This window comes from Electrona antarctica (assembly GCF_951216825.1).
Source record: "Electrona antarctica genome assembly, chromosome: 2".
Classification (NCBI taxonomy): domain Eukaryota; kingdom Metazoa; phylum Chordata; class Actinopteri; order Myctophiformes; family Myctophidae; genus Electrona; species Electrona antarctica.
Window position 1 is genome coordinate 9,947,024 of NC_136807.1, and position 21,884 is coordinate 9,968,907.

Consider the following 21,884-nt stretch of genomic DNA (forward strand, 5'->3'; position numbering starts at 1 on the left):
CAAAGATTCCTTTTCAGGCAAACATGTCTACCGTAGGATGAACCTAAATAGGCTTGAATGGGGTTTCTAGGTGTAAGTATGTAGGACTTGTAGCATGCCAAAGTTTGTGCTATTGCCATTGAGAATGCATTGGGCGTTTAATTTAAATAACTCAAAAACTACAAAACATTTCAAAGTCAAAAGTTCCAGCATGTGTCTCCACAGTAAGCTGAATTATAAAAAGTGTGAATGGAGTTTCTAGGTGAAAGTGACTTTTTGACGTGCCATAAGCTGCCATTGAGCCCCATTATAAAGTTCTCAAATTTGAAAGCACTATATTTCTAAAACTATGAAACATTTCAAAGATTCCTTTTCAGGCAAACATGTCTACCGTAAGATGAACCTAAATAGGCTTGAATGGGGTTTCTAGGTGTAAGTATGTAGGACTTGTAGCATGCCAAAGTTTGTGCTATTGCCATTGAGAATGCATTGGGCGTTTAATTTAAATAACTCAAAAACTACAAAACATTTCAAAGTCAAAAGTTCCAGCATGTGTCTCCACAGTAAGCTGAATTATAAAAAGTGTGAATGGAGTTTCTAGGTGAAAGTGACTTTTTGACGTGCCATAAGCTGCCATTGAGCCCCATTATAAAGTTCTCAAATTTGAAAGCACTATATTTCTAAAACTATGAAACATTTCAAAGATTCCTTTTCAGGCAAACATGTCTACCGTAAGATGAACCTAAATAGGCTTGAATGGGGTTTCTAGGTGTAAGTATGTAGGACTTGTAGCATGCCAAAGTTTGTGCTATTGCCATTGAGAATGCATTGGGCGTTTAATTTAAATAACTCCGAAACTACAAAACATTTCATAGTAAAAAGTTCCAGCATGTGTGACCACAGTAAGCTGAATTATAAAAAGTGTGAATGGAGTTTCTAGGTGAAAGTGACTTTTTGACGTGCCATAGAGCTGCCATTGAGCCCCATTATAAAGTTCTCAAATTTGAAAGCACTATATTTCTAAAACTATGAAACATTTCAAAGATTCCTTTTCAGGCAAACATCTCTACCGTAAGATGAACCTAAATAGGCTTGAATGGGGTTTCTAGGTGTAAGTATGTAGGACTTGTAGCATGCCAAAGTTTGTGCTATTGCCATTGAGAATGCATTGGGCGTTTAATTTAAATAACTCCGAAACTACAAAACATTTCATAGTAAAAAGTTCCAGCATGTGTGACCACAGTAAGCTGAATTATAAAAAGTGTGAATGGAGTTTCTAGGTGAAAGTGACTTTTTGACGTGCCATAGAGCTGCCATTGAGCCCCATTATAAATGTCTCAAATTTGAAAGCACTATATTTCTAAAACTATGAAACATTTCAAAGATTCCTTTTCAGGCAAACATGTCTACCGTAGGATGAACCTAAATAGGCTTGAATGGGGTTTCTAGGTCTAAGTATGTAGGACTTGTAGGCGTTGTAGCATGCCAAAGTTTGTGCTATTGCCATTGAGAATGCATTGGGCGTTTAATTTAAATAACTCAAAAACTACAAAACATTTCAAAGTCAAAAGTTCCAGCATGTGTCTCCACAGTAAGCTGAATTATAAAAAGTGTGAATGGAGTTTCTAGGTGAAAGTGACTTTTTGACGTGCCATAAGCTGCCATTGAGCCCCATTATAAAGTTCTCAAATTTGAAAGCACTATATTTCTAAAACTATGAAACATTTCAAAGATTCCTTTTCAGGCAAACATGTCTACCGTAAGATGAACCTAAATAGGCTTGAATGGGGTTTCTAGGTGTAAGTATGTAGGACTTGTAGCATGCCAAAGTTTGTGCTATTGCCATTGAGAATGCATTGGGCGTTTAATTTAAATAACTCCGAAACTACAAAACATTTCATAGTAAAAAGTTCCAGCATGTGTGACCACAGTAAGCTGAATTATAAAAAGTGTGAATGGAGTTTCTAGGTGAAAGTGACTTTTTGACGTGCCATAGAGCTGCCATTGAGCCCCATTATAAAGTTCTCAAATTTGAAAGCACTATATTTCTAAAACTATGAAACATTTCAAAGATTCCTTTTCATGCAAACATGTCTACCGTAAGATGAACCTAAATAGACTTGAATGGGGTTTCTAGGTGTAAGTATGTAGGACTTGTAGCATGCCAAAGTTTGTGCTATTGCCATTGAGAATGCATTGGGCGTTTAATTTAAATAACTCAAAAACTACAAAACATTTCAAAGTAAAAAGTTCCAGCATGTGTCTCCACAGTAAGCTGAATTATAAAAAGTGTGAATGAAGTTTCTAGGTGAAAGTGACTTTTTTACGTGCCATAAGCTGCCATTGAGCCCCATTATAAAGTTCTCAAATTTGAAAGCACTATATTTCTAAAACTATGAAACATTTCAAAGATTCCTTTTCAGGCAAACATGTCTACCGTAGGATGAACCTAAATAGGCTTGAATGGGGTTTCTAGGTGTAAGTATGTAGGACTTGTAGCATGCCAAAGTTTGTGCTATTGCCATTGAGAATGCATTGGGCGTTTAATTTAAATAACTCAAAAACTACAAAACATTTCAAAGTCAAAAGTTCCAGCATGTGTCTCCACAGTAAGCTGAATTATAAAAAGTGTGAATGGAGTTTCTAGGTGAAAGTGACTTTTTGACGTGCCATAAGCTGCCATTGAGCCCCATTATAAAGTTCTCAAATTTGAAAGCACTATATTTCTAAAACTATGAAACATTTCAAAGATTCCTTTTCAGGCAAACATGTCTACCGTAAGATGAACCTAAATAGGCTTGAATGGGGTTTCTAGGTGTAAGTATGTAGGACTTGTAGCATGCCAAAGTTTGTGCTATTGCCATTGAGAATGCATTGGGCGTTTAATTTAAATAACTCCGAAACTACAAAACATTTCATAGTAAAAAGTTCCAGCATGTGTGACCACAGTAAGCTGAATTATAAAAAGTGTGAATGGAGTTTCTAGGTGAAAGTGACTTTTTGACGTGCCATAGAGCTGCCATTGAGCCCTATTATAAAGTTCTCAAATTTGAAAGCACTATATTTCTAAAACTATGAAACATTTCAAAGATTCCTTTTCAGGCAAACATGTCTACCGTAAGATGAACCTAAATAGGCTTGAATGGGGTTTCTAGGTGTAAGTATGTAGGACTTGTAGCATGCCAAAGTTTGTGCTATTGCCATTGAGAATGCATTGGGCGTTTAATTTAAATAACTCAAAAACTACAAAACATTTCAAAGTAAAATGTTCCAGCATGTGTGCCCACAGTAAGCTGAATTATAAAAAGTGTGAATGGAGTTTCTAGGTGAAAGTGACTTTTTGACATGCCATAGAGCTGCCATTGAGCCCCATTATAAATGTCTCAAATTTGAAAGCACTATATTTCTAAAACTATGAAACATTTCAAAGATTCCTTTTCAGGCAAACATGTCTACCGTAGGATGAACCTAAATAGGCTTGAATGGGGTTTCTAGGTCTAAGTATGTAGGACTTGTAGCATGCCAAAGTTTGTGCTATTGCCATTGAGAATGCATTGGGCGTTTAATTTAAATAACTCAAAAACTACAAAACATTTCAAAGTCAAAAGTTCCAGCATGTGTCTCCACAGTAAGCTGAATTATAAAAAGTGTGAATGGAGTTTCTAGGTGAAAGTGACTTTTTGACGTGCCATAAGCTGCCATTGAGCCCCATTATAAAGTTCTCAAATTTGAAAGCACTATATTTCGAAAACTATGAAACATTTCAAAGATTCCTTTTCAGGCAAACATGTCTACCGTAAGATGAACCTAAATAGGGTTGAATTGGGTTTCTAGGTGTAAGTATGTAGGACTAGTAGCATGCCAAAGTTTGTGCTATTGCCATTGAGAATGCATTGGGCGTTTAATTTAAATAACTCAAAAACTACAAAACATTTCAAAGTCAAAAGTTCCAGCATGTGTCTCCACAGTAAGCTGAATTATAAAAAGTGTGAATGGAGTTTCTAGGTGAAAGTGATTTTTTTACTTCAAGATCCTTTTCTTTAACAACTGCACCATCACTACCTTAGCCTGACTGAGTGAGATTTCCAGGCACTTTTATCTTCTTCTTTCTTCAAAGTAAAGTATCATAGTAAAGACCAGAGTGGGATTTGAACCCACAACATCTGGATCATGTGGACAGCTACTTAACACATTGAGCTACCAGGCTGTCTGAGTTCTGTCATGGTTTCTCCTGTATTATCTGATTAGTTAATGTAAGGAAAACTGAGGAGATTGTAGTGGATCCCAGGTCTAAAGGTGACCCCACCACGATCACCATACATGGTCATGACATCAAACAGGTCACCTCCTATAAATATCTAGGAGACGGAGTGCACATGGATTGTGATATGTGACAAGTATGTGTGCAAAAGTACACCAGCGGCTTCATTTTCTCATTAGGCTCAGACCTTTTGGTGTAAGTAGAAACATAATGCTGATCTTCTATAGAGCTAGTATAGAGTCAATTCTAACTGTTTGTTGGTTTGGAAACCTAACTGTAAAATACAAATCTGAGATCCTTAGATTAGCCAAAATGGCAGGAAAGATACACCTCCGATCACCCCCCTGGTCATCTTTGAGCAGGCCACCATTGGACAGGTTAAGACAATTGTGTCTGACCCCTCCCATGTACTATACCCTGAGCTAATGCCATCAGGTAGGAGGTACGATCGTCCATGCATGCAAGTATAATAGGTACAAGCATTCCTTTGTCCCTCTGTCAATCACACTCCTTAACAGAGTCCTTGCAGAGGGCAGACAGGGTAGGGGTCGAAGGTTCTGAGGTGATGTTCTCCCCCTCTTTTGCACTAGGTATGGTGGTGTGTGGTATTTTAATGTTGTACGGGTCACTGTGTACCTTTGTTGTCTTGTATTGTATTGTGATCTGTATGCTGCAGCATGTTTTGGAGAATAACATCCAGAAGAACACTGGAAAGATAAGGAGATTCTCAGAGAGCATGGTGGCACTCTGTGATAAGATGCTGTCTATGAGCCACAGGTTGTGGGTTCAAGTCTAGCCGAGTTCCTGTCTCTCCTACACTGTCTCACTCTCAGATGTCCTACTGTTTGTCTGTCCTACAGTCTCCCTATCAGCTACTGTCAAAAGAAAGAAAATGCTTTAACAAAGAATGCAATAACTCTCAATTTAATGGCCTATTGTCTGTTGTATTTCTGTAGCACAGTGACTGACAGTGAAGAGATATCAGTGATACAACAATGCTGCTACCTGCAGTCCAAAATGTGTATTACAATAATTTCAGCTACTGTACTACTTACTTACAGTTACACACTGACACTAGCTTTGTGCATTCTATGTATATAATGGACTATGCATGGCTTAAATTGAATAGAGGAAAGTAATTTTGTACTGTATATTCTTAGCATTCTAAAGTCAGAAAACTGTTTTAAATGCCATGATGGTCATTTGAGATGTTCAGCCATGTGATCACTTTTTCCTTCATCTAGAAAACTCATCACTCAAAAGTCAAACATAAAACAAACAGAATTATAAACTCCAGGAAAAATATTATGTGTAAGGTCAAAACACTGTTAAAGCTGTGTAGGTCTGCCTAAACTCTAACTTATTGAGGTGTGTGTGTATTCATGTGCCTTTTGCTTTGGCAATGTAAACATATGTTTTCTCATGCCAATAAAGCCCATTGAATTGAGTTGAACTGTGTGTGTGTGGTATAGATTGTGTTGGAGATGCGTAGAGAGGACGAAGTGACTATTCCTTCTGGGTCATACTGGGCAGCTCATCGGGAGGCCTATACTGCTATAGAGGGTATGCGCATGCTTAAAGTGAATGGCACATCGAGTGGCAAAGCAACATGCAAAGTGAGTTTAACATTGTTTAACGTTGTCTAATGCAATCAGATAGGACTTTTCTGTGTGGATGTATGGGCTGTCAAGGCCAGAAAGTAGTTTTTTGCCACTCAGTAGGCCTTCCTGCATGACTTCCTGGTTTGATGATGTCACGCGCATACCCTCTAATGGCCGGCCAGTAGGCCTACTGGTCCTAGCTCGCTGGAAGGTACAGCATGGCTGTTTTTCACCACCTGTGCACAACCTAACACACACACAAACACACATATTAACTGTATATATGATGATTTCGGGTGTGCCAGTACAGTGACAGTAAAGTAGAGGGATCCCCACACGGTAACTCTGTCATTTCGGACGTGGGGCGGCTCGCCGGATACGGCCCGCCCCCCTGGGCGCGTTCCTGTGGGTCTGGAACTTCCGGGGACCCCTCGGGGACCCCCACACGGAATTGCACCACTCACTTCACACAGGTGTGATTTTTAATCTGTCAGCTGGGCTTCTTCAAACATCGGAGAGAGGAGGAACAGGAGCCAGCAGCGAATGGGAAGGCAGCAGTTGAGCTATGAAGTCACCAATTGGCTGTGTGACTCCGATAGACTGCCCACTTCTCTCAGGGACCCTATGAGCCCCAGACAGCCAAACTGTCACTGCCCACCAGCACATGTTTAACACTTTGCATTATTAGTGAGAGCAGAACAACAACATATAGAAGAGTTCTGGTTGGTCAGGCCAGCGAGGGAAGTGAGGTATTTTGTAAAGACATGAAATGTAGACAGAGAGAGACTGGACTGACAGTACCTGAACACTCACTGGGTCATTTTACTAAATGTTTGCACAGCTTCTAGCTGGCATCACGGATCATATACCAGCTCACAAACCAACTTCCACCGTTACTGGAAGACATTTTGAACTTCCCTAGTGGATATCAAGTCTGATTCATTGTTAATTGAACAGTGGTGTCGCTCACCGAAAATAGTGGCCCTGCAGATGTGTTGTAAGCCTGTAGATCTGCTATTTTCAGTTCACGACAGCCAGTAGAACTCAGGCTTTAGCATCTCATCTTTCAGCTGAACCCACAACTTTCAACTCAAAGCTCATCTCAGTATGTAAAGGATAATGCAGAGTGAGGACATTGTATGCAAATTTGCCTGCTTCAGATATATAAAATGAATTGCTCAATAATGACATCCGGTCAGCAGGTGGATTCATGAATGTATGTATAGACAATATTTTAGGCCAAAAAACAAAACAAAAAGAAAACAAACCAAAAAAAAGACAAACTATATACCACATTTCCCACTTTGAACAAAAAAAAAAGCGTGTTGGCTGCTGGACTAAACAGTCCGATGGCGGAGTGTGATTGCTCCATCTAGCAGCCTACAGGAATAAGTTAAAAAGTAAGTCAAGCTCACAACACGTTGCGCCAATTCAACAATGGCTTACAAAGGTTAAATAATCTATGGCAGTACAGAAAAATAAATGGCAGTACAGAATGAATCTCCTGCTTAGTAATTTATGTTATCTTCATGACCGCCACAAAGCTGTGGTTTATTCTGTTCACACTGACACAGGAGGCGAGAAGAAAGTGAGGAACCGTGTTCACTGGATGCTAGATGTTGCACAGAAATATTAAAATGTTCTTTATGGTGAATTTCTTATCGATGTTATGACAATAAATAACTGTAGCGTGAACCATAATAATTGACATTCTTTCTTTCAGGAGAACCTTCCAAAACCTGTTCACAAGCACTGGCAACAGCATCCCTGATCAGCATCTCTGGATCGATTAGAATCTATTCATACTGCGCAAAGCGTCTAATCATTAGATGCTTTGCTCAGTTAAAATCACATTTAGGTACTCCTAAATGTGATTTTAAATGGCAGAAAACAGAAATACTTTCAAATATTTAAAAACGTATGTTTTGGTATGTGTATCTCGATACCAAACCCTAAATTACAACTGCAAAAAATAAAAAAATAAATACAAATAAAAATGTCATTCCTGGAAAAAGAAAAGTAGTGCTCAGTCATGACTTTATTTTGTTCATGTTCATACTGTGCTTAACTTCAGAGTACAGATTTATCTTTAGGAGGCAAATGAAATGAGCAAAGAATACACAACCAAAAGGAAACGATGTCATTTACTTACTTTTAATGATTTAAAAAAATATTTCTTTGCGCAAAGAGACAAGACCAACAAGTCCCTCCGTGCCGAGCAGGAGAGGAACCAAAAACAATAATGTCCACCATTTTCACACTCAGATGATGACAGGTGGGTCAAGATAAGATGAGGTAAATGTTTCTGAGGAGAGAAAACAAAACAAAGGCACAATTTACAATCAACCATGCCCCAAATTCACAATAATAATAATAATAATAATCATAATAATAATACAATAACATTAACATAACACCAGAACGTCTTTTTAAAAATAGGCAACAACAAAAAAGAACAAAAACAGACCAATTTTATAATACAAGGCAACACTGTGCCTGTCATGTGTCTCATGTCTGCTCTACCCTAATAAAGGGTTCTGTACACCTCAGAGCACCGTGTCCCAATTCATATTCTCCCCCAAGTTCCACTGGCTAATACTTTACATGTCGGAAAATTCTACAGGAGGCGGTGTGGTGTGGTGTGACCTAACAATGGTTTGAACATAGAACTATCTGACCACCAGACAAGACACGCACAGTTTGGATGGGCCGATGCAGTCGTCGTGGCAGAAGGCGCCGCAGCCCTGGCACATGATCATGGCCTTGAGGCGGCACGAGCACTTGAGCGCCACTTCCTCGGCGGCGCTGTCAGCGAAGGCCTGGATGCTGAGCGTGGCGCTCTGCCCGCCGCCCAGCCGTGGCCCTCGCAGCTGCAGCACGCCGTCGGCAAGGCTGCGGGAGAAGCCGCTGCCGTCCATCATCGACACGTTGGCCGTGTAGCTGAGGCTGCCGGGCCCTGCCCCACCCATGCCGCCGCCCTGCTTGGGGAGCTTCCCGTACATGAAGGCAGAGGGGGAGGAGGAGGCCGGCGAGGCAGAGGAATACGGGGCTTTGCCGTGCTCCTTCTTGGCCATCCTGGTTAAAGTCATCTCCATGTTGAGCAGGCCCTCCATTGCCCCACCGCTCAGGTAACCGTCCAGGGAACCGCCGGGCTCCTTTTTCAGAACGCCCAGCGGGGTGACGATGGGGGAGGATTTGGCAAGAGCTTGGCATGAAGGCCGCGAGTTGACCTCGCTCTTCACACTGGGTGCCGGGGAGAGCTGTTGGTGGGGGTGTGGCTGCTGGGACTGTTGTGGGCGCCAGTTGATCTTAATAGTGGGCACCAGTTCCGAGGGGGAGGCGTCCGCATGGGGCAGCGAGGGGCCATTAGGGGTCCGGGCAGAGGCCTGTGGCTTGTCTGGAGTGGCTCCCCGCGAGGGCAAAGAACCGGGGGACTCTTTGATAACAGCAGACTCCACAGCCACAGAGTTCTGGGAGACGTGATCCAACACACGTCTGGAGGGGGGCAGGGAAGTGATGACCGGTACAGCTCCCGGGGGCACAGTGCCGCTAGGCTGCTGGGACAGGTACTGCTGCATGGCTGTGGCGTCCATCAGACAAGAAGGACGCTGGCTCTGGGAAGAGAACTCCGGACCCGGGGATTCGATTGTTGTCTCGTGGGGGGTTCGGCTGAGACTGGGTCCGGGGTTTCTCGTGGCTGGAGGTCTGGGCGTAGTAGGCCCCCCCGGCAGCCGATTGATCTCGAGCCTGTTGGCAGAGTGCGACTGAGGCAGGACCTTCTCTAGAGACAGACTGCCCTGCAGCAGCTGGGTGACCAGAGGATTGTTGGCCTCCACACTGGATACGTGCCTGGCTGAGCTGCTCGGCCTCTTGGGGCCGGCAGAAACAGCAGGTGGGATAGGCGAGGCCTTCAGGACCCCTCCTCTACAGTCCTCCTCGGGAGTGGCCCGATTGGACGCTCTCGACTCATCTCCCGACTCCATTTTGACCAAAACATTACTGTGGCCCCGGAGGCCTTGGGAGTGGCCCGCGGGGAGAGGCTGCGCTTCCTGGGGGAGGGGATGGGCACGGCCGGGCTGGGGGTGGGCGATGCCGTTGGGGAAGCGGGGCAGCTGGATGACCGTTTGATTGGGGCGAGCCGACACGTGACTTTGGATGACGGGCTGCTGGTTCTGAGGAAGGGGGCTGCGGATGACCGGCGGGCCGTTCCTTTGACTGGCCAGGTGATGGTTCCAGTCATCCTCGGGGCGCTGCCGGTCGCCCTCCGGGCTCTCGTTTTCACAGTCGGAGGCCGTCTCCGTGGAGTCACTGTGGCCGCCGGCCTCCTCGTCCTCTCTGGAGGACAACGCGTGCGGGAGAGGAGGAGTGTTGGCCTGTTGTCTCTCTCGGCTGGGAGGCAGGGGGGCCTCCTGGGGTCCAACGTGGTGAGAGCCGTGCTGGATCACACCGGAGCCCTTGCCTTGTTCTCGCTCCCACGGCTGAGAGGACGCGGCCAGGGACTGGATAACATCCACGCCCTTGGCCCCAAACCTGGGGAGAGAGTCTGGGATGGAGGTGGGAGTCAGCTGTGCACTCGCAGAGGGTTGAGACACCCTCACCGCCGGGGCGGCATCCGTGGAGCCCGGGCCCTGGCTGTTCCCCGGGTGGAGGACAGAAACGGGACCCGATAGAGCATCAGCATGCAGAGCCGTGGAGGCGGTGGCCTCGTCCGCCAGGCCATTGGTGGTACTCTGGACCTCTTCGCCAGCCGGTGCCGGCACTCCGTCCTCCGCAGCCATCGGCTCCCCCGCGGTCTCCTCCCGAGGCGGGGTCGGTATAGGGGTGGGAGTCTGGGGCGGCTCCGACGACAGCGAGGTGGAGGTGGTGGACAAGGACGGTGAGGGTGAGGGCTGGGGCGTCGGCGGCTGGGCCGATGGTCTCTCGGCCAACTCTACATTGGAAAGCTGTAGTTGTGCTCCTGGCGGATGAGAGTCTGCAGGCGACCCCTGCTCCTCCACCCCACCACTTCCCCTTCTTCCACCTCCTCCTCCTCCGGGCTCGACAGGTCCCGGGTGCTCTCGCGCTCGTCTTCCACTGCTGCGATCCGATAGCCCAGCAGAAGGCCGCAGCCCACCCCCGCCCGGCCCCGCCCCGTTGCCAGTGGCTGCAACAGCAGCAGCGGCCTCCCGGCGCTGCTGGGCACGGGCTTTGATGTCCGCCAGTGTGCGCGCCCCCGTGCCCGACCGCCGCGACCCCTCGCCGGGAGGCATGATCCGGGGGCAGATCTGGTAGGTGGGTGGGCCTTTGTGGGCCCCGGGCGGTTTGATTCTGGAGAGTTGAATCTGGAGAGAAGAGGACGAGAATATGACATGGGTCAAAAGGTTTATCTAAACACTCCCCTTTATTTTTTGTTTACCACATTTTGTTTTTAATTATACTTATTTCAAAACAATTTAAAAAAACATTCCCAAAAAAAGCTAATTCTACATGAATTAAAAACAAATTCTATGTCATTTTTTTTCATGAATAAATCAAAGATAAAAGTGAGAAATTCCATAAATTAGAAAACAAATGTTTAAGAAGTAGCGAAAATGGCCGATCTACAAGCTCACAACATGGCGTGAAGTGACGCGTTGTGGGCTTGTAGATCTGCTATTTTCACTAGTTTGGGTCCCGGGCAAACATCTAATTTCTTTTGGGTTACCGGCTAATAACTAGACTATAAACATGGAACGGTAACGGAACTGGGAGTGGATGAAACCCGAGACAGATTTTCTAGTTTCTTTTCCGTTTCAGGTTAAAAACTACAACAGGGTAAAGACAAGGAAAGCTGCATGAGAATTGTGATGTTGGCAACGCAGCTGCATTTAGGTGTGTCAATACAGTCTAAGCTTGCATATTTGCATACATACATTTAACACAGACACACTCATTCTTGCTTAGTAGCCCGCCATGTTTTTACACACGGAAAACATTAGACTACAAAATCAGCCTAGGGTTTCATGCAGCTTTAACTAAAGCTGGATAAATAGCAGTCCCTCTAGATTTACAGCTACAAATAAAAACAGTAACGCCAGTGAGACACATACCCTGATTGGCGGCACCTTGGGCTCCTCTGTTGTCGGCAGCGGCTTCTCCGAGCCGACACTGCCAATTGTGGTACGAAAGGACTGACGGTCGTCGAGTCGTGGCCTTTTCTCGGGAAAGCTGGAGAAGGCCTGGGGCTCGTCTGGACGCCTCTTCTGCTCGCTGGGCTGGGCGGCGAGGACGGGGGTGGGCGCCGGGCTGGCTGAGGGGCTGCTCTCGCGGCTGCTGGTGGCCGTGGTGCCCCCCGTGACCGAGGTGACCACGGAGGCCGTGTCGTCCAGGGGGTCGGCGGCGGCGGCAGCGCTCGAGGATCCAGAGGAGGAAGAGGAGGAGGAAGAGTCGAGGCCTGCTGTGAAGGCACCCTGTCTGTCTGAGGGTGAAGAGGGGGAGGAGGCTGGAGAGGAAGCCGATGAGGAAGAGGGGGAAGAGGAGGAAGGAGAGGAGGTGGAGGCCAGGGCAGGCACTGGCTCGTCGGGAAGCAAGCGAGCAGTGACTTCGGGTTCCTCGTTGGCGCTGACGGACGCTGGGCTGACGGACGCTGGGCTGGGGCTGGGGCTGGGACTGGGGCTGGGACTGGGACTGGGGCTGGGACTGGGACTGGGACTGGGGCTGGGACTGGGGCTGGGACTGGGGCTGTGAATGGGGCTGTGAATGGGGCTGTGAATGGGGCTGTGAATGGGGCTGGGTATAGGCGTGGGTGTGGGTGTTGGTACGGGCGTTGGGGTGGGCTCGGCGGCAGGCTCTGGAGCCGGGGAGGGCTCTGGTTCCAGCGACGCACACTCGGCGGGGAGCTCCAGGGCGCACTCCGCCTGCAGTACCACCTCCGCCAGGACCACGGCGCTGTCCGACATGGGGGAGCCCAGTGAGACGGTCGAAGTGTCCAGCGAAGCAGCGGCCACCTCGGCCACCTCCGGGGACTGGATGGCCGGAGACGCCGCCTTGCAGAGTGTCTGTCGTGCCCTGCGCCTCAGGTCAGCCCGCGTACGCCTCCTCATCCTGCCGTCCCGCCTCCGGCGACCCACACTGCGCCTCTTCGGGGCACCAGCCGTCACTGCCGCCACGTCGCTGTCCAGCATGGTGGCAGCCGCATCCGTAGCTTCGCTCATGGTCAACTTGAGCGATTCCTCGCGTGTCAGGCCAGACCTGAAACCAGACAAAGCAGTGAACACTCAGCACTGACAGGTGTGGCGATTATCCTTTTGATTCTGTCTGATTTTTAAGTAAGAAATGTAATGCACATTTTCATCACATTAACGATAGCGTCCCCATTTTCGGTTATTATAGGCAATAATTCTCACAAATTAACACAATCTTAAACTCAAAATGGGTCGTGACTCGTGATTCATCTGCCATTTCCCCAATTTCAACATGACACGACAAAGTATAAAATAGGCATATGTGGTTAAATTGGATGTTTAGAGAAAATTTGGACCATATTCAGTAAATATTAAAAGTCCATGAGTGACGTCAATAAATCATATTTTTACAATAAGTTGTACTGGCTGCTAAATCCCTGATGAAGAGGACGCTTTCTTACTTTTGGCCATGGTACTCTTCAAAGAACTTCTCTTTCCAAGCCTCCACCTTCTTCTCTTTCTCCATCTCCTGCCGGAAACGCACCTGCATCTCGTGGGTGAACTCCCCTGATTATGACAGAGAAGGCAATGTCACACTCCCACAAGCAGCAATGAGCTCACATAAATTAACATTCACCACCCACGCACAACACAAACGCAAATGTATGTTTAACAATGCAAATATATGCAGGAGTCTGTGTTAATGCAGACTGGCACCGGTGCCAAGGCCAAAAAGAAAGTTCTTGCAGAGTTCCTGTTCTTGTGCCTTGCTACCATCCGCCTGGTGGGCAAAAGGGGTGGTGCTTGGGTGCTGGTCGATTTGAGGCTATTCCACTATGACGCGTGTCCGCTTTTGCCTTCCATCTTGGATGCTAAAGCATAGCATCAATGCTAGCGAGCAAAAATTTGGTCCACCCTTGCTCTAGAAAACGCCAATGTTCCCATCGCGCTCACCGGATAATCAGACCTCCGAACATCGCCGATCTGTTCAACGCCACGGACAGTGCATTAGTCAACACAAACGGTGCGGGCGGGGACCTGGCAACCGTGCATAGCAACCGCATAGCGGTTCCACAGCGAGGCAATGTAATAGCGATATCAAACGCCTTAAGACGAGCCTGTTTGGCATCTTTTATAGGACAGTTATACTCGTCATACGGATCCAACGTGTTAATATGGGAGCAAAAGTGCAGCAGCATCCGTGCGCTCATGTTTTTACCGGTCAGACCAGTCATTAGTCCTACAACCTATCTCAAACCCTCCCCCTAACCTCCCACGGGGCAGCACACCTAAACCTAACCTTAACCCTCTCCCAACCCTTAACGCACGCCTCACCAACCTTAATCCGGTCGTTTTAACGCACCCCTCACCAACCTTAATGCGGTCGTCTTAACGCACCCCTCACCAACCTTACGTCTAACCAATGACTAGTCTAAACTAGGTATGCACCCCTTTACCTTTCTGTAAAGGTTAATGCTAACATGAAAGAGATTGTGATCGAGGCCCTTGGCTCACCTTCGGCAAGCCTCTCCTTCCAGCTCTGGGAGGCGTGGGTGAAGAACTCATTATTGAGGGCTGAACTACCGAGACGGGCCATGCCATCAGGACCAACCTGCAGAGAAAAGATCTCAGTCAAGGATGTGTTTTTGTTAGACAGTGTTTCAGTCCTCTGTTTACAAATTGCTGTATTTCCGTCAATTGTACATTTTTTTACACCATCTCGGTCATTTTAAATTTAAGTTTAAATGATGTATGAAGAATTTCTTTGAATTGAAAGAAATATATGAACACACAATTATCCTTTCAACGATTCTGTTTCTAGATTCAAGTCAGCTCCCTCAACTATTGGTTTTGGGGTCAAGGTTCAACAAGGCCCAAAACAAAGCCCCAGACTTATTAACACAAGGTAGTAATGGGAAGATTTCACCTCCCAGTTTTGGGGGGCTTTTCAGAGTAAATTCTGCATCATCTAAACTAAATTTGACTGAGGGACTGCCATTGGACTTTTTTGAATTTTCGTTTTTTTCATGTCATATGAAAGCAGGGGATCATAGCTGCAAATTGACATATTGGTTGTTCAGTTTGACCCACCAGTTTTGGAGATATGGCTTATAGAGTAATGTCTTGTAGAAAACGTGTTGAGAAAACAGGCTTGAAAGGTTCACTTCTGTGGTCTCTAACATTACACCTAGCTACATGTTTAAGCATATATTTCATATTCACATGTCGATTTCAGCTCTGACACTTATTTCAGACATGCTCTAGTATGTGAAGAGTCTGCCTGTGCTATTAACTCATTTTGTTCTCTGGTGAAAAGCTGTAATTTGCACGATGGCAGTCTCTCAGTCAAATCTGGTCACTCTAGCGCCATTATTCTGAAAGATTCCCTGGCAAAGAATTTGTCTCCCTCTAGTGACCATGCATAAATACAAACTGTCAATATAATGGCAACACATCCATCCATAGTACGTTCTGCAACAAAACAAATGTCGGGTATGCCGTTATTAAAATATCCTCGCTAGATGTAAACAAACCTTCTCGGCATACAGAGCAAGCTACACAGCTGTGATTATAGGTAATCAGATTACAGAGCAGGGGACGGGGCGGAATATGTGGAGGTCCAAGTTCCAGGTGTTTAACCCATTTTTCTAAAAATGTCTTCTACATCCTGACAGTTTTCTGAAAAAGCTTTGTTTCTATGTCAGTCGTTCTTCGATTTAAAAAAAATAGCCAAAAGGGGTTCTCGCCCAAAATGGGTTAATCATAGCCTACCACAAAATACAATTACATAAATAAGAAATAGTGACATAAATAAAAGATATTAACAAAAAGAATAAATTAATTATAGAATTATTTATTTCAGTGTGTTATTTAATTGCGTATTTTGATTATTTCATTGTGGTATTTGTTTGTTTTTTGGACAAATGGACTTCCATAGGTATCCTCGTGGTTGGCAGTAAAATGAGTATGACGGCCGGCCTATTTTCAATAAGCTTAGGTGCATATATAGATTGGCTAGTCATTTCACGACAGGATATTTTAAGCAGCTAGATCCTTGATGCTGCCTTGATCCCGCGATCAAGGCAGCACTGTGTATGCCTTGATCCCGCCTCTAGCTGCCGCTGATTGGCCAGGCCGTTTTGTGGCCGGGCATCAAGTCTGCCTGAGAGTTCCCAGATGGGAGCAGGAGGGGGGAACCCAGTGTACTCTCTGCTGCCCCATCTGGCGGAGTCAGGTTAAAAGCTTCTATGAAAGTCTTTGAATGCAGACTGCGGCCCCTAGAGGTGTCACAAAGACTAGATTGTTTTTGGAAGTGATGATAAAACAATAAAAAAAAATTAAGAAGTGACCACAGAGAAGGTGTGTAGGTGGTAGCCTAAAGCTCCTAGCACGCAGTGGCCTTTACTGTGTGCACAAACGTGTTTGCAGACACAAGCATCTGTCACGCGCACGCACCTGACGGTCGACCTCGGGGAGGAGCTGCAGCAGCTGCTGTTGACAGTGTGCGGGGAAGGCAGAAAAGCGGTGCACGTTGATGAGGGCTCTGATGTTGGTGTTGACCAGGATGGAGCCGGGCGTTTCAAAGTCTACCTCGACCCCTCCGCGGCTCCTCTTCATTGGCCCTGCGGAGACATCAGTCGCACCCCCTACAAGTTAGGACATCAGGGGTGGGCAACTTTGACGATGGCGAGGGCCACTGTATTTCCACAGTCACTCCAGAGGGGCCACATTGCATATTTCTGTCGTAGGAAAAATAGACGATCTACAAGGTCAAAACGTGTCACACTGCGACGCATTGAGCTTGTAGATCAGCTAGTTTTGCTATATTTAAATTGAAATACTGAATTATTCTTTTACCGTTTTTTAATTGGAATCCCAAAAAGTAACCTTTTTATATAATTTAAAATGCATAGTTAGCATAAAATTGACTTTATGAACTAAATACATACATATATAGACTGAAGTAATTAAAGCGGGTCATGTTTGCATGTTTGGAATTGTAACAGCTGAAATAAAAAAATAAATCAGTATTCTGATAAGCTGCGGGCCGTATTAAGTGCATCATCAGCATGTGGCCCCCAGGCCGCCAGTTGACCATGTGTGAGTTGCCCAGGGAGGTCACTCCTGCTGATGCAATAGCAGGCTGGAGTAGAGTGTAGTACGGCTACAAAGTATTTCAAGTCTTAAGCCAGCAGATCGGACAATCTTGCTACTTAGGCACTTAAGGATATTTCACTTTCAAATAAAAAAAGCTAAAATATACAAATAAATGAAAAAAGTAATGAAAAAATTACATTTTCAAACAGAGAATAGATGTGACTGACTTAAAAATGCAAAGTTGCATTTCAATGTTAATATTACTCTATTCAAAATTCATGTGATCCAGCACAGAGCAAATCAATATTTGAATATTAACTAACACCCAAACCCAGAAGCTGAAGAACTTCAATTCAAGCTTGCCATGGAGGGGCAACCGGGCGCATACGGACCGCCCTGATCGGTCAGTCGGACAGTCCCCGGTTTGTTTCCGGGCCAGCCCAGCATGTTTGCTGAATGTCATTCTCTTAAGGCCTATTCATAGTCTGGATTTTCGGTGGTGAGGTGACCACCGCTCCGGTGGTGAGCTGACCACCGGAGCTGAAATAACGTTGAGCGGTGGTGAGTAAAAACAGAGAGAAGGGCTGGAGTGGTGGCGGTGGCTTGCTCTTCACCGCGGCTCGTGACGTCATGTTGTAGTTCGGTGGTCACCTAACCACCGAAAATCCAGACTATGTATGAGCCTATACTATTTCTATGCATTTCCTGTCTCTCTCCACCATCACTTGTCAAACAAATGCCCTCAACAAATTATACAGAATTTTCTAAAATCATTCATTGAGAGTCATGAGTGACAGAGTGACTGTTCCGAGTTCAAAGTGTGGCAACCCCAAATCTGTGTGTAATTAAAAGAAACAGATCAACAGAAAACCCAACAAAAGGATGATTTGTTAACTGGAAAGCTGAATTGTCACATGCAAAAAAACGAAGAAAAAAAACAAACATCAGGCATGCAACTTAAGAAAACATGATTGTCCCGCAGCTGGGAAAAGTGTAGTTTAGCCAAGTTACCTGTTCTGAACATCAGTTTAACATGAACTGAAGACCCCTGGATTTCAAACACTGACTGTAGGACCTACTGTCTGTATGCAGTTATTTGGTGTGCTATGAGGTTTGAGGTTAGCACACAGGAACAGGACACAAATGCTTCTAGCGACTCCTGATGCACCAAATACATTTGATAATACTGAATAATTCCAGGTTACGTTTTTCCCCGAAAGCTACTATAAATGTGTCCTTGTAGGCCTGTAGGGTGTGTGTGTGTGACAGCTGATTTGAGCAGCCACAACTCACACCTGACCCGAGGCAAATTAAGTATAATCGGAGAGACTACACACCCGAAGCTAATCCATGCAAAAAGGATAAATACACACATACACTCTCCAGAGATGGATAAAGAGCCTTATTTGATAAGTTATTTTAACTTTGAACATCTTATTTCCATGTTGGATTCTACATTACGAGAACTGATTAAATTAGGGGTGCGACAGTTAATCGATTTAATTGATTATAAAAAAATAATCGATCGGATGCAAGCGTAAACACTAGGTAAAACACCAACTCGGGACTCCTGAAACGGTGCCCTTATTTAATGTAATCATTGATTAAAAATCAATCCCTATTCTGGGCACGTCATTGCTCATCTACAAGCTCACAACGCGCAACCCATTGTAAGCTTATAAACCCCTGTCCCTGTTAAACATATAAATAAATAAAATAGATTTGCCATTTAAACTAAGTATAAAATAACTCTTAAATGGTTAGTCAATTTGTTGAGATACAAAATAAAATATATAGATATTAAAAAACTCTTTTCGATTAATCGCCAAGAAATCTTTCACTAAGTCGCTGCATTACAAAAAAAGAGCCTTAAATTAACCATGAATGGGAGAGTGAGATAAAATGTCACTGTTTTACACGTTAGGAATGAGGAGTTGATCAACTGTGTGCCATTTGTCTTCGATATTGGTGGGTGCCTCCAGGTTGTGGTTTCTGTTATGGTTAGCAGTGGAGAAGACGGGAGGGGATTCAAGTTGCAACACAACGCTTGTGCCATATTCAAATCTAGCCCCCCCCCCCCCCCCCCCCCCCCGATATACATTTGTTAACAGGAAATCCGTTTCCCAACCCTCTACATTATCCAGGTAGCAGCAGTGTTCATCCCAAAGAAGCTGTGTGAATATAGGTTCTGTTTGGGTACAGGCTTTAGTTCCGACATACTATTAGTCTGACGGTCATTAGACCGACAGCCTACCCAAAACCCTAACCTAACCCTAACCGCAAGCACGGCGCAACGCATGTCGTACCGGCGCATTGTCGGGAGCGACGGGTGATTTCTGCATGTCAGACCTTTGGTGTGTCGGATCTGCATCCTTTCTGTTCAGCATCACTAGCCACTAAAAGATCTTTTTCAAAAAGGGTGATTACCTGACTACACAGTCAAATCCTTGGTAATTTAACTTAATATAAGCAAATGGAACCGTTACAATTTGATAATTTAACATCTAACTTTAACATTTAACTTTTTTTACTGCTACTGATTTGCACAATTATTGATTTCCAGTTATAATTACTTGTATGGTCAAATTCAGCAGAATCCTGCCAGCAATAACCACTAAATAAATGCTAATCTTGGATTCACAATTTAGCCATTACATCCGTCGTCCAAATACATACCACCACCTTTGCAACTGATCAAGAACCAATCTTATTCCTGACCTCGCTTACGGAAGATGTTTTTTCCAATTATTCTTTTTCACACAGAAACAATTATACATCACGACTTAGCTCAAAATCCAAATTAAAGCTTTCATGTATTTCATGGCGCATGTCATGTTGATGCCCCATGACATTCAACATCATATTATAATGTCCTAGCATGGCATGGTAATCTAGTGGTGTTGTTGCAGCTTGGAGTAGGGTTAACCAATTAAGCCCGATATACTTTGTCATGCGGGAAATAACGAAAATAGCCCGTGTACAAGCTCACAAGCTTATAGATCTGCTATTTTGGCTATTTTTTGGGGGAGGCGGGAGAAAAGAAAATACATTTTACCTCCTATAATGCCATACCCAAAATAGGGACACCCAGGGTTAATGTGGTTAAGAGGTTAATCGGAGCTTAGGGGACAGGGTTGATTGGGTACAGGGTTGCGGGTTCAATGCCGGTGGCAATAAGCCCTGTACCTGATTGGAGGCTGTGCATACTCCTGAAGTGCTGGGGGCGCTTCCAGCCCAGTTCTGGGCGAGCGCGTAGTGTGGGGCCCGGACCCCCCCTAGAGCCTTCCCTGCGTCTCCCTTTTGTTCCTGAATGGGAGAGGTGGCAGTGGGGAGCCGGTGAGACACTCAGGTCACGGTCGGTCTGTGTGTGTGTGTGTGTGTGTGCGTGCGTGCGTGCGTGTGAGTGAGAGAGAATGGATTGGACGGACTGGGTTGGGTTTGTGAAACCCGCCACAGAGGGAGCAGCAGAGACTGCGCGACAAGGGGAGGCTGGGAGCGCACAACAACATACTGACACACACCAGCAAAGACAAAACAAAACAGAGGTAGAAGGTTCTCTAGCCGACAAGACTTCAGTAAGTGTTAGTTTTGTGTGTTTTACATCTGTAGATTATTTGGAATGCGGGACTTGGGACAAAAAGGAAAGTGGATACAATATTCCAGAGTGGAAAATATACTGTAGGAATGACCAGTTAGCAGGGATTTAGGAGAGACTAAGCACATTCACAACAGGTACGCAGGGACAGATTTGACTGGCAGACTCGTCCCCATCCATCCAGCAATCAAAACATAATGCTAGTCTTTATTTTTGGCTCATGAATGTGGAGGTCAGAACATAAGAGTTTTATCAGCATCAGTCTGCGTCCTATAAACTCTAGACTTTGGACTTTAAACTTTAGAATCTAAAGCAATATTTAGCCATTAGACAAAATGTTGTTTTAGAAGACTCTTAACGGGAAAGAAACAGGATTATGGGTAATTTCTACATTTAGTAGTAGAAGAGGCGGTGACCGTAGCAACTACCATCCTCTCTTGCTTTGGCATGCAATGCTCAAGCTTCTAAAACCTGATCTGGCTGTGATGTGGCGAGCAAATGAAAGAGGGAAAAAAAAACCACACTTGAGTATTCTTGAAATATTTGACACAGCATACAAACAGCCGTGTTTTGGCTGTAATCCTTGCCTTTTAACCAAATGGTAATAGCTGAAAATTTGGTAATAGCTGAAAATAACCCAACTACAAACTCACAACGTGTTTGTATGTGTAGGACCCATGGGGGAATCATTATAAAGAGTCTTTAACCCATTTTGGGCGGGAACCCCTTTTGGTGTTTTAAACATTGTTATAATTTAGCTATTGAAAAATAGCAGATCTACAAGCTCATAGTGCGCCACCGAGTGGCGCGCTACGAGCTTGTAGGTCTGCTATTTTTGAAAAAGCGTGAAAATATTTATTTCAGAAAACTGGAGGATTTAGAAGATTTTTTTTAAATTTCGAGGTCAGGCCTAGGTTAAAGGCCACGTGACATCATATAAATACATTTAAATGAGATGATAAAGGAAAGCTCAATCGATAAATTAGAGTACATATAAGATGTTCAAAACAATAAATAGCTAGCTACTTAAAATAAACAGTTCAATAATAACTCCTCATCAAGACCCTTTGGTTGCAACTTATTTCTTCAATGCGCCACCCTCTGCAGGAAAGGGCAACCTGCATTCCCTCCTGTTCCGAGTGGGTGCACACAGACAGCTGCTACGTCCTGGATGCAGAAATGAATTGCTCTTTATCATGGAATGTAAT

General features: G+C 44.9%; 1 protein-coding gene across 3 annotated transcripts in view; it reads right to left on the bottom strand.

The window, feature by feature from the left end:
* Positions 1 to 7,981: 7,981 nt before the first annotated feature.
* The window catches only part of asxl1 (ASXL transcriptional regulator 1), a 30,372-nt gene continuing 16,469 nt past the window's right edge, over positions 7,982 to 21,884 (bottom strand). The window contains exons 7-13 of one of the 3 annotated variants that reach the window (XM_079527937.1): positions 20,268 to 20,387; positions 16,440 to 16,606; positions 14,499 to 14,595; positions 13,445 to 13,550; positions 11,910 to 13,050; positions 8,539 to 11,162; positions 7,982 to 8,146 (exon numbers count right to left, since the gene is read on the bottom strand). In XM_079527937.1, the coding sequence (XP_079384063.1) occupies positions 8,122 to 8,146; positions 8,539 to 11,162; positions 11,910 to 13,050; positions 13,445 to 13,550; positions 14,499 to 14,595; positions 16,440 to 16,606; positions 20,268 to 20,387 (4,280 nt within the window). In that variant the 3' untranslated portion in view covers positions 7,982 to 8,121. Of the gene's footprint in view, positions 11,163 to 11,909; positions 13,051 to 13,444; positions 13,551 to 14,498; positions 14,596 to 16,439; positions 16,607 to 20,267; positions 20,388 to 21,884 lie in introns of all 3 variants that reach the window. The other 2 variants (XM_079527936.1, XM_079527938.1) reach the window with 2 other exon arrangements.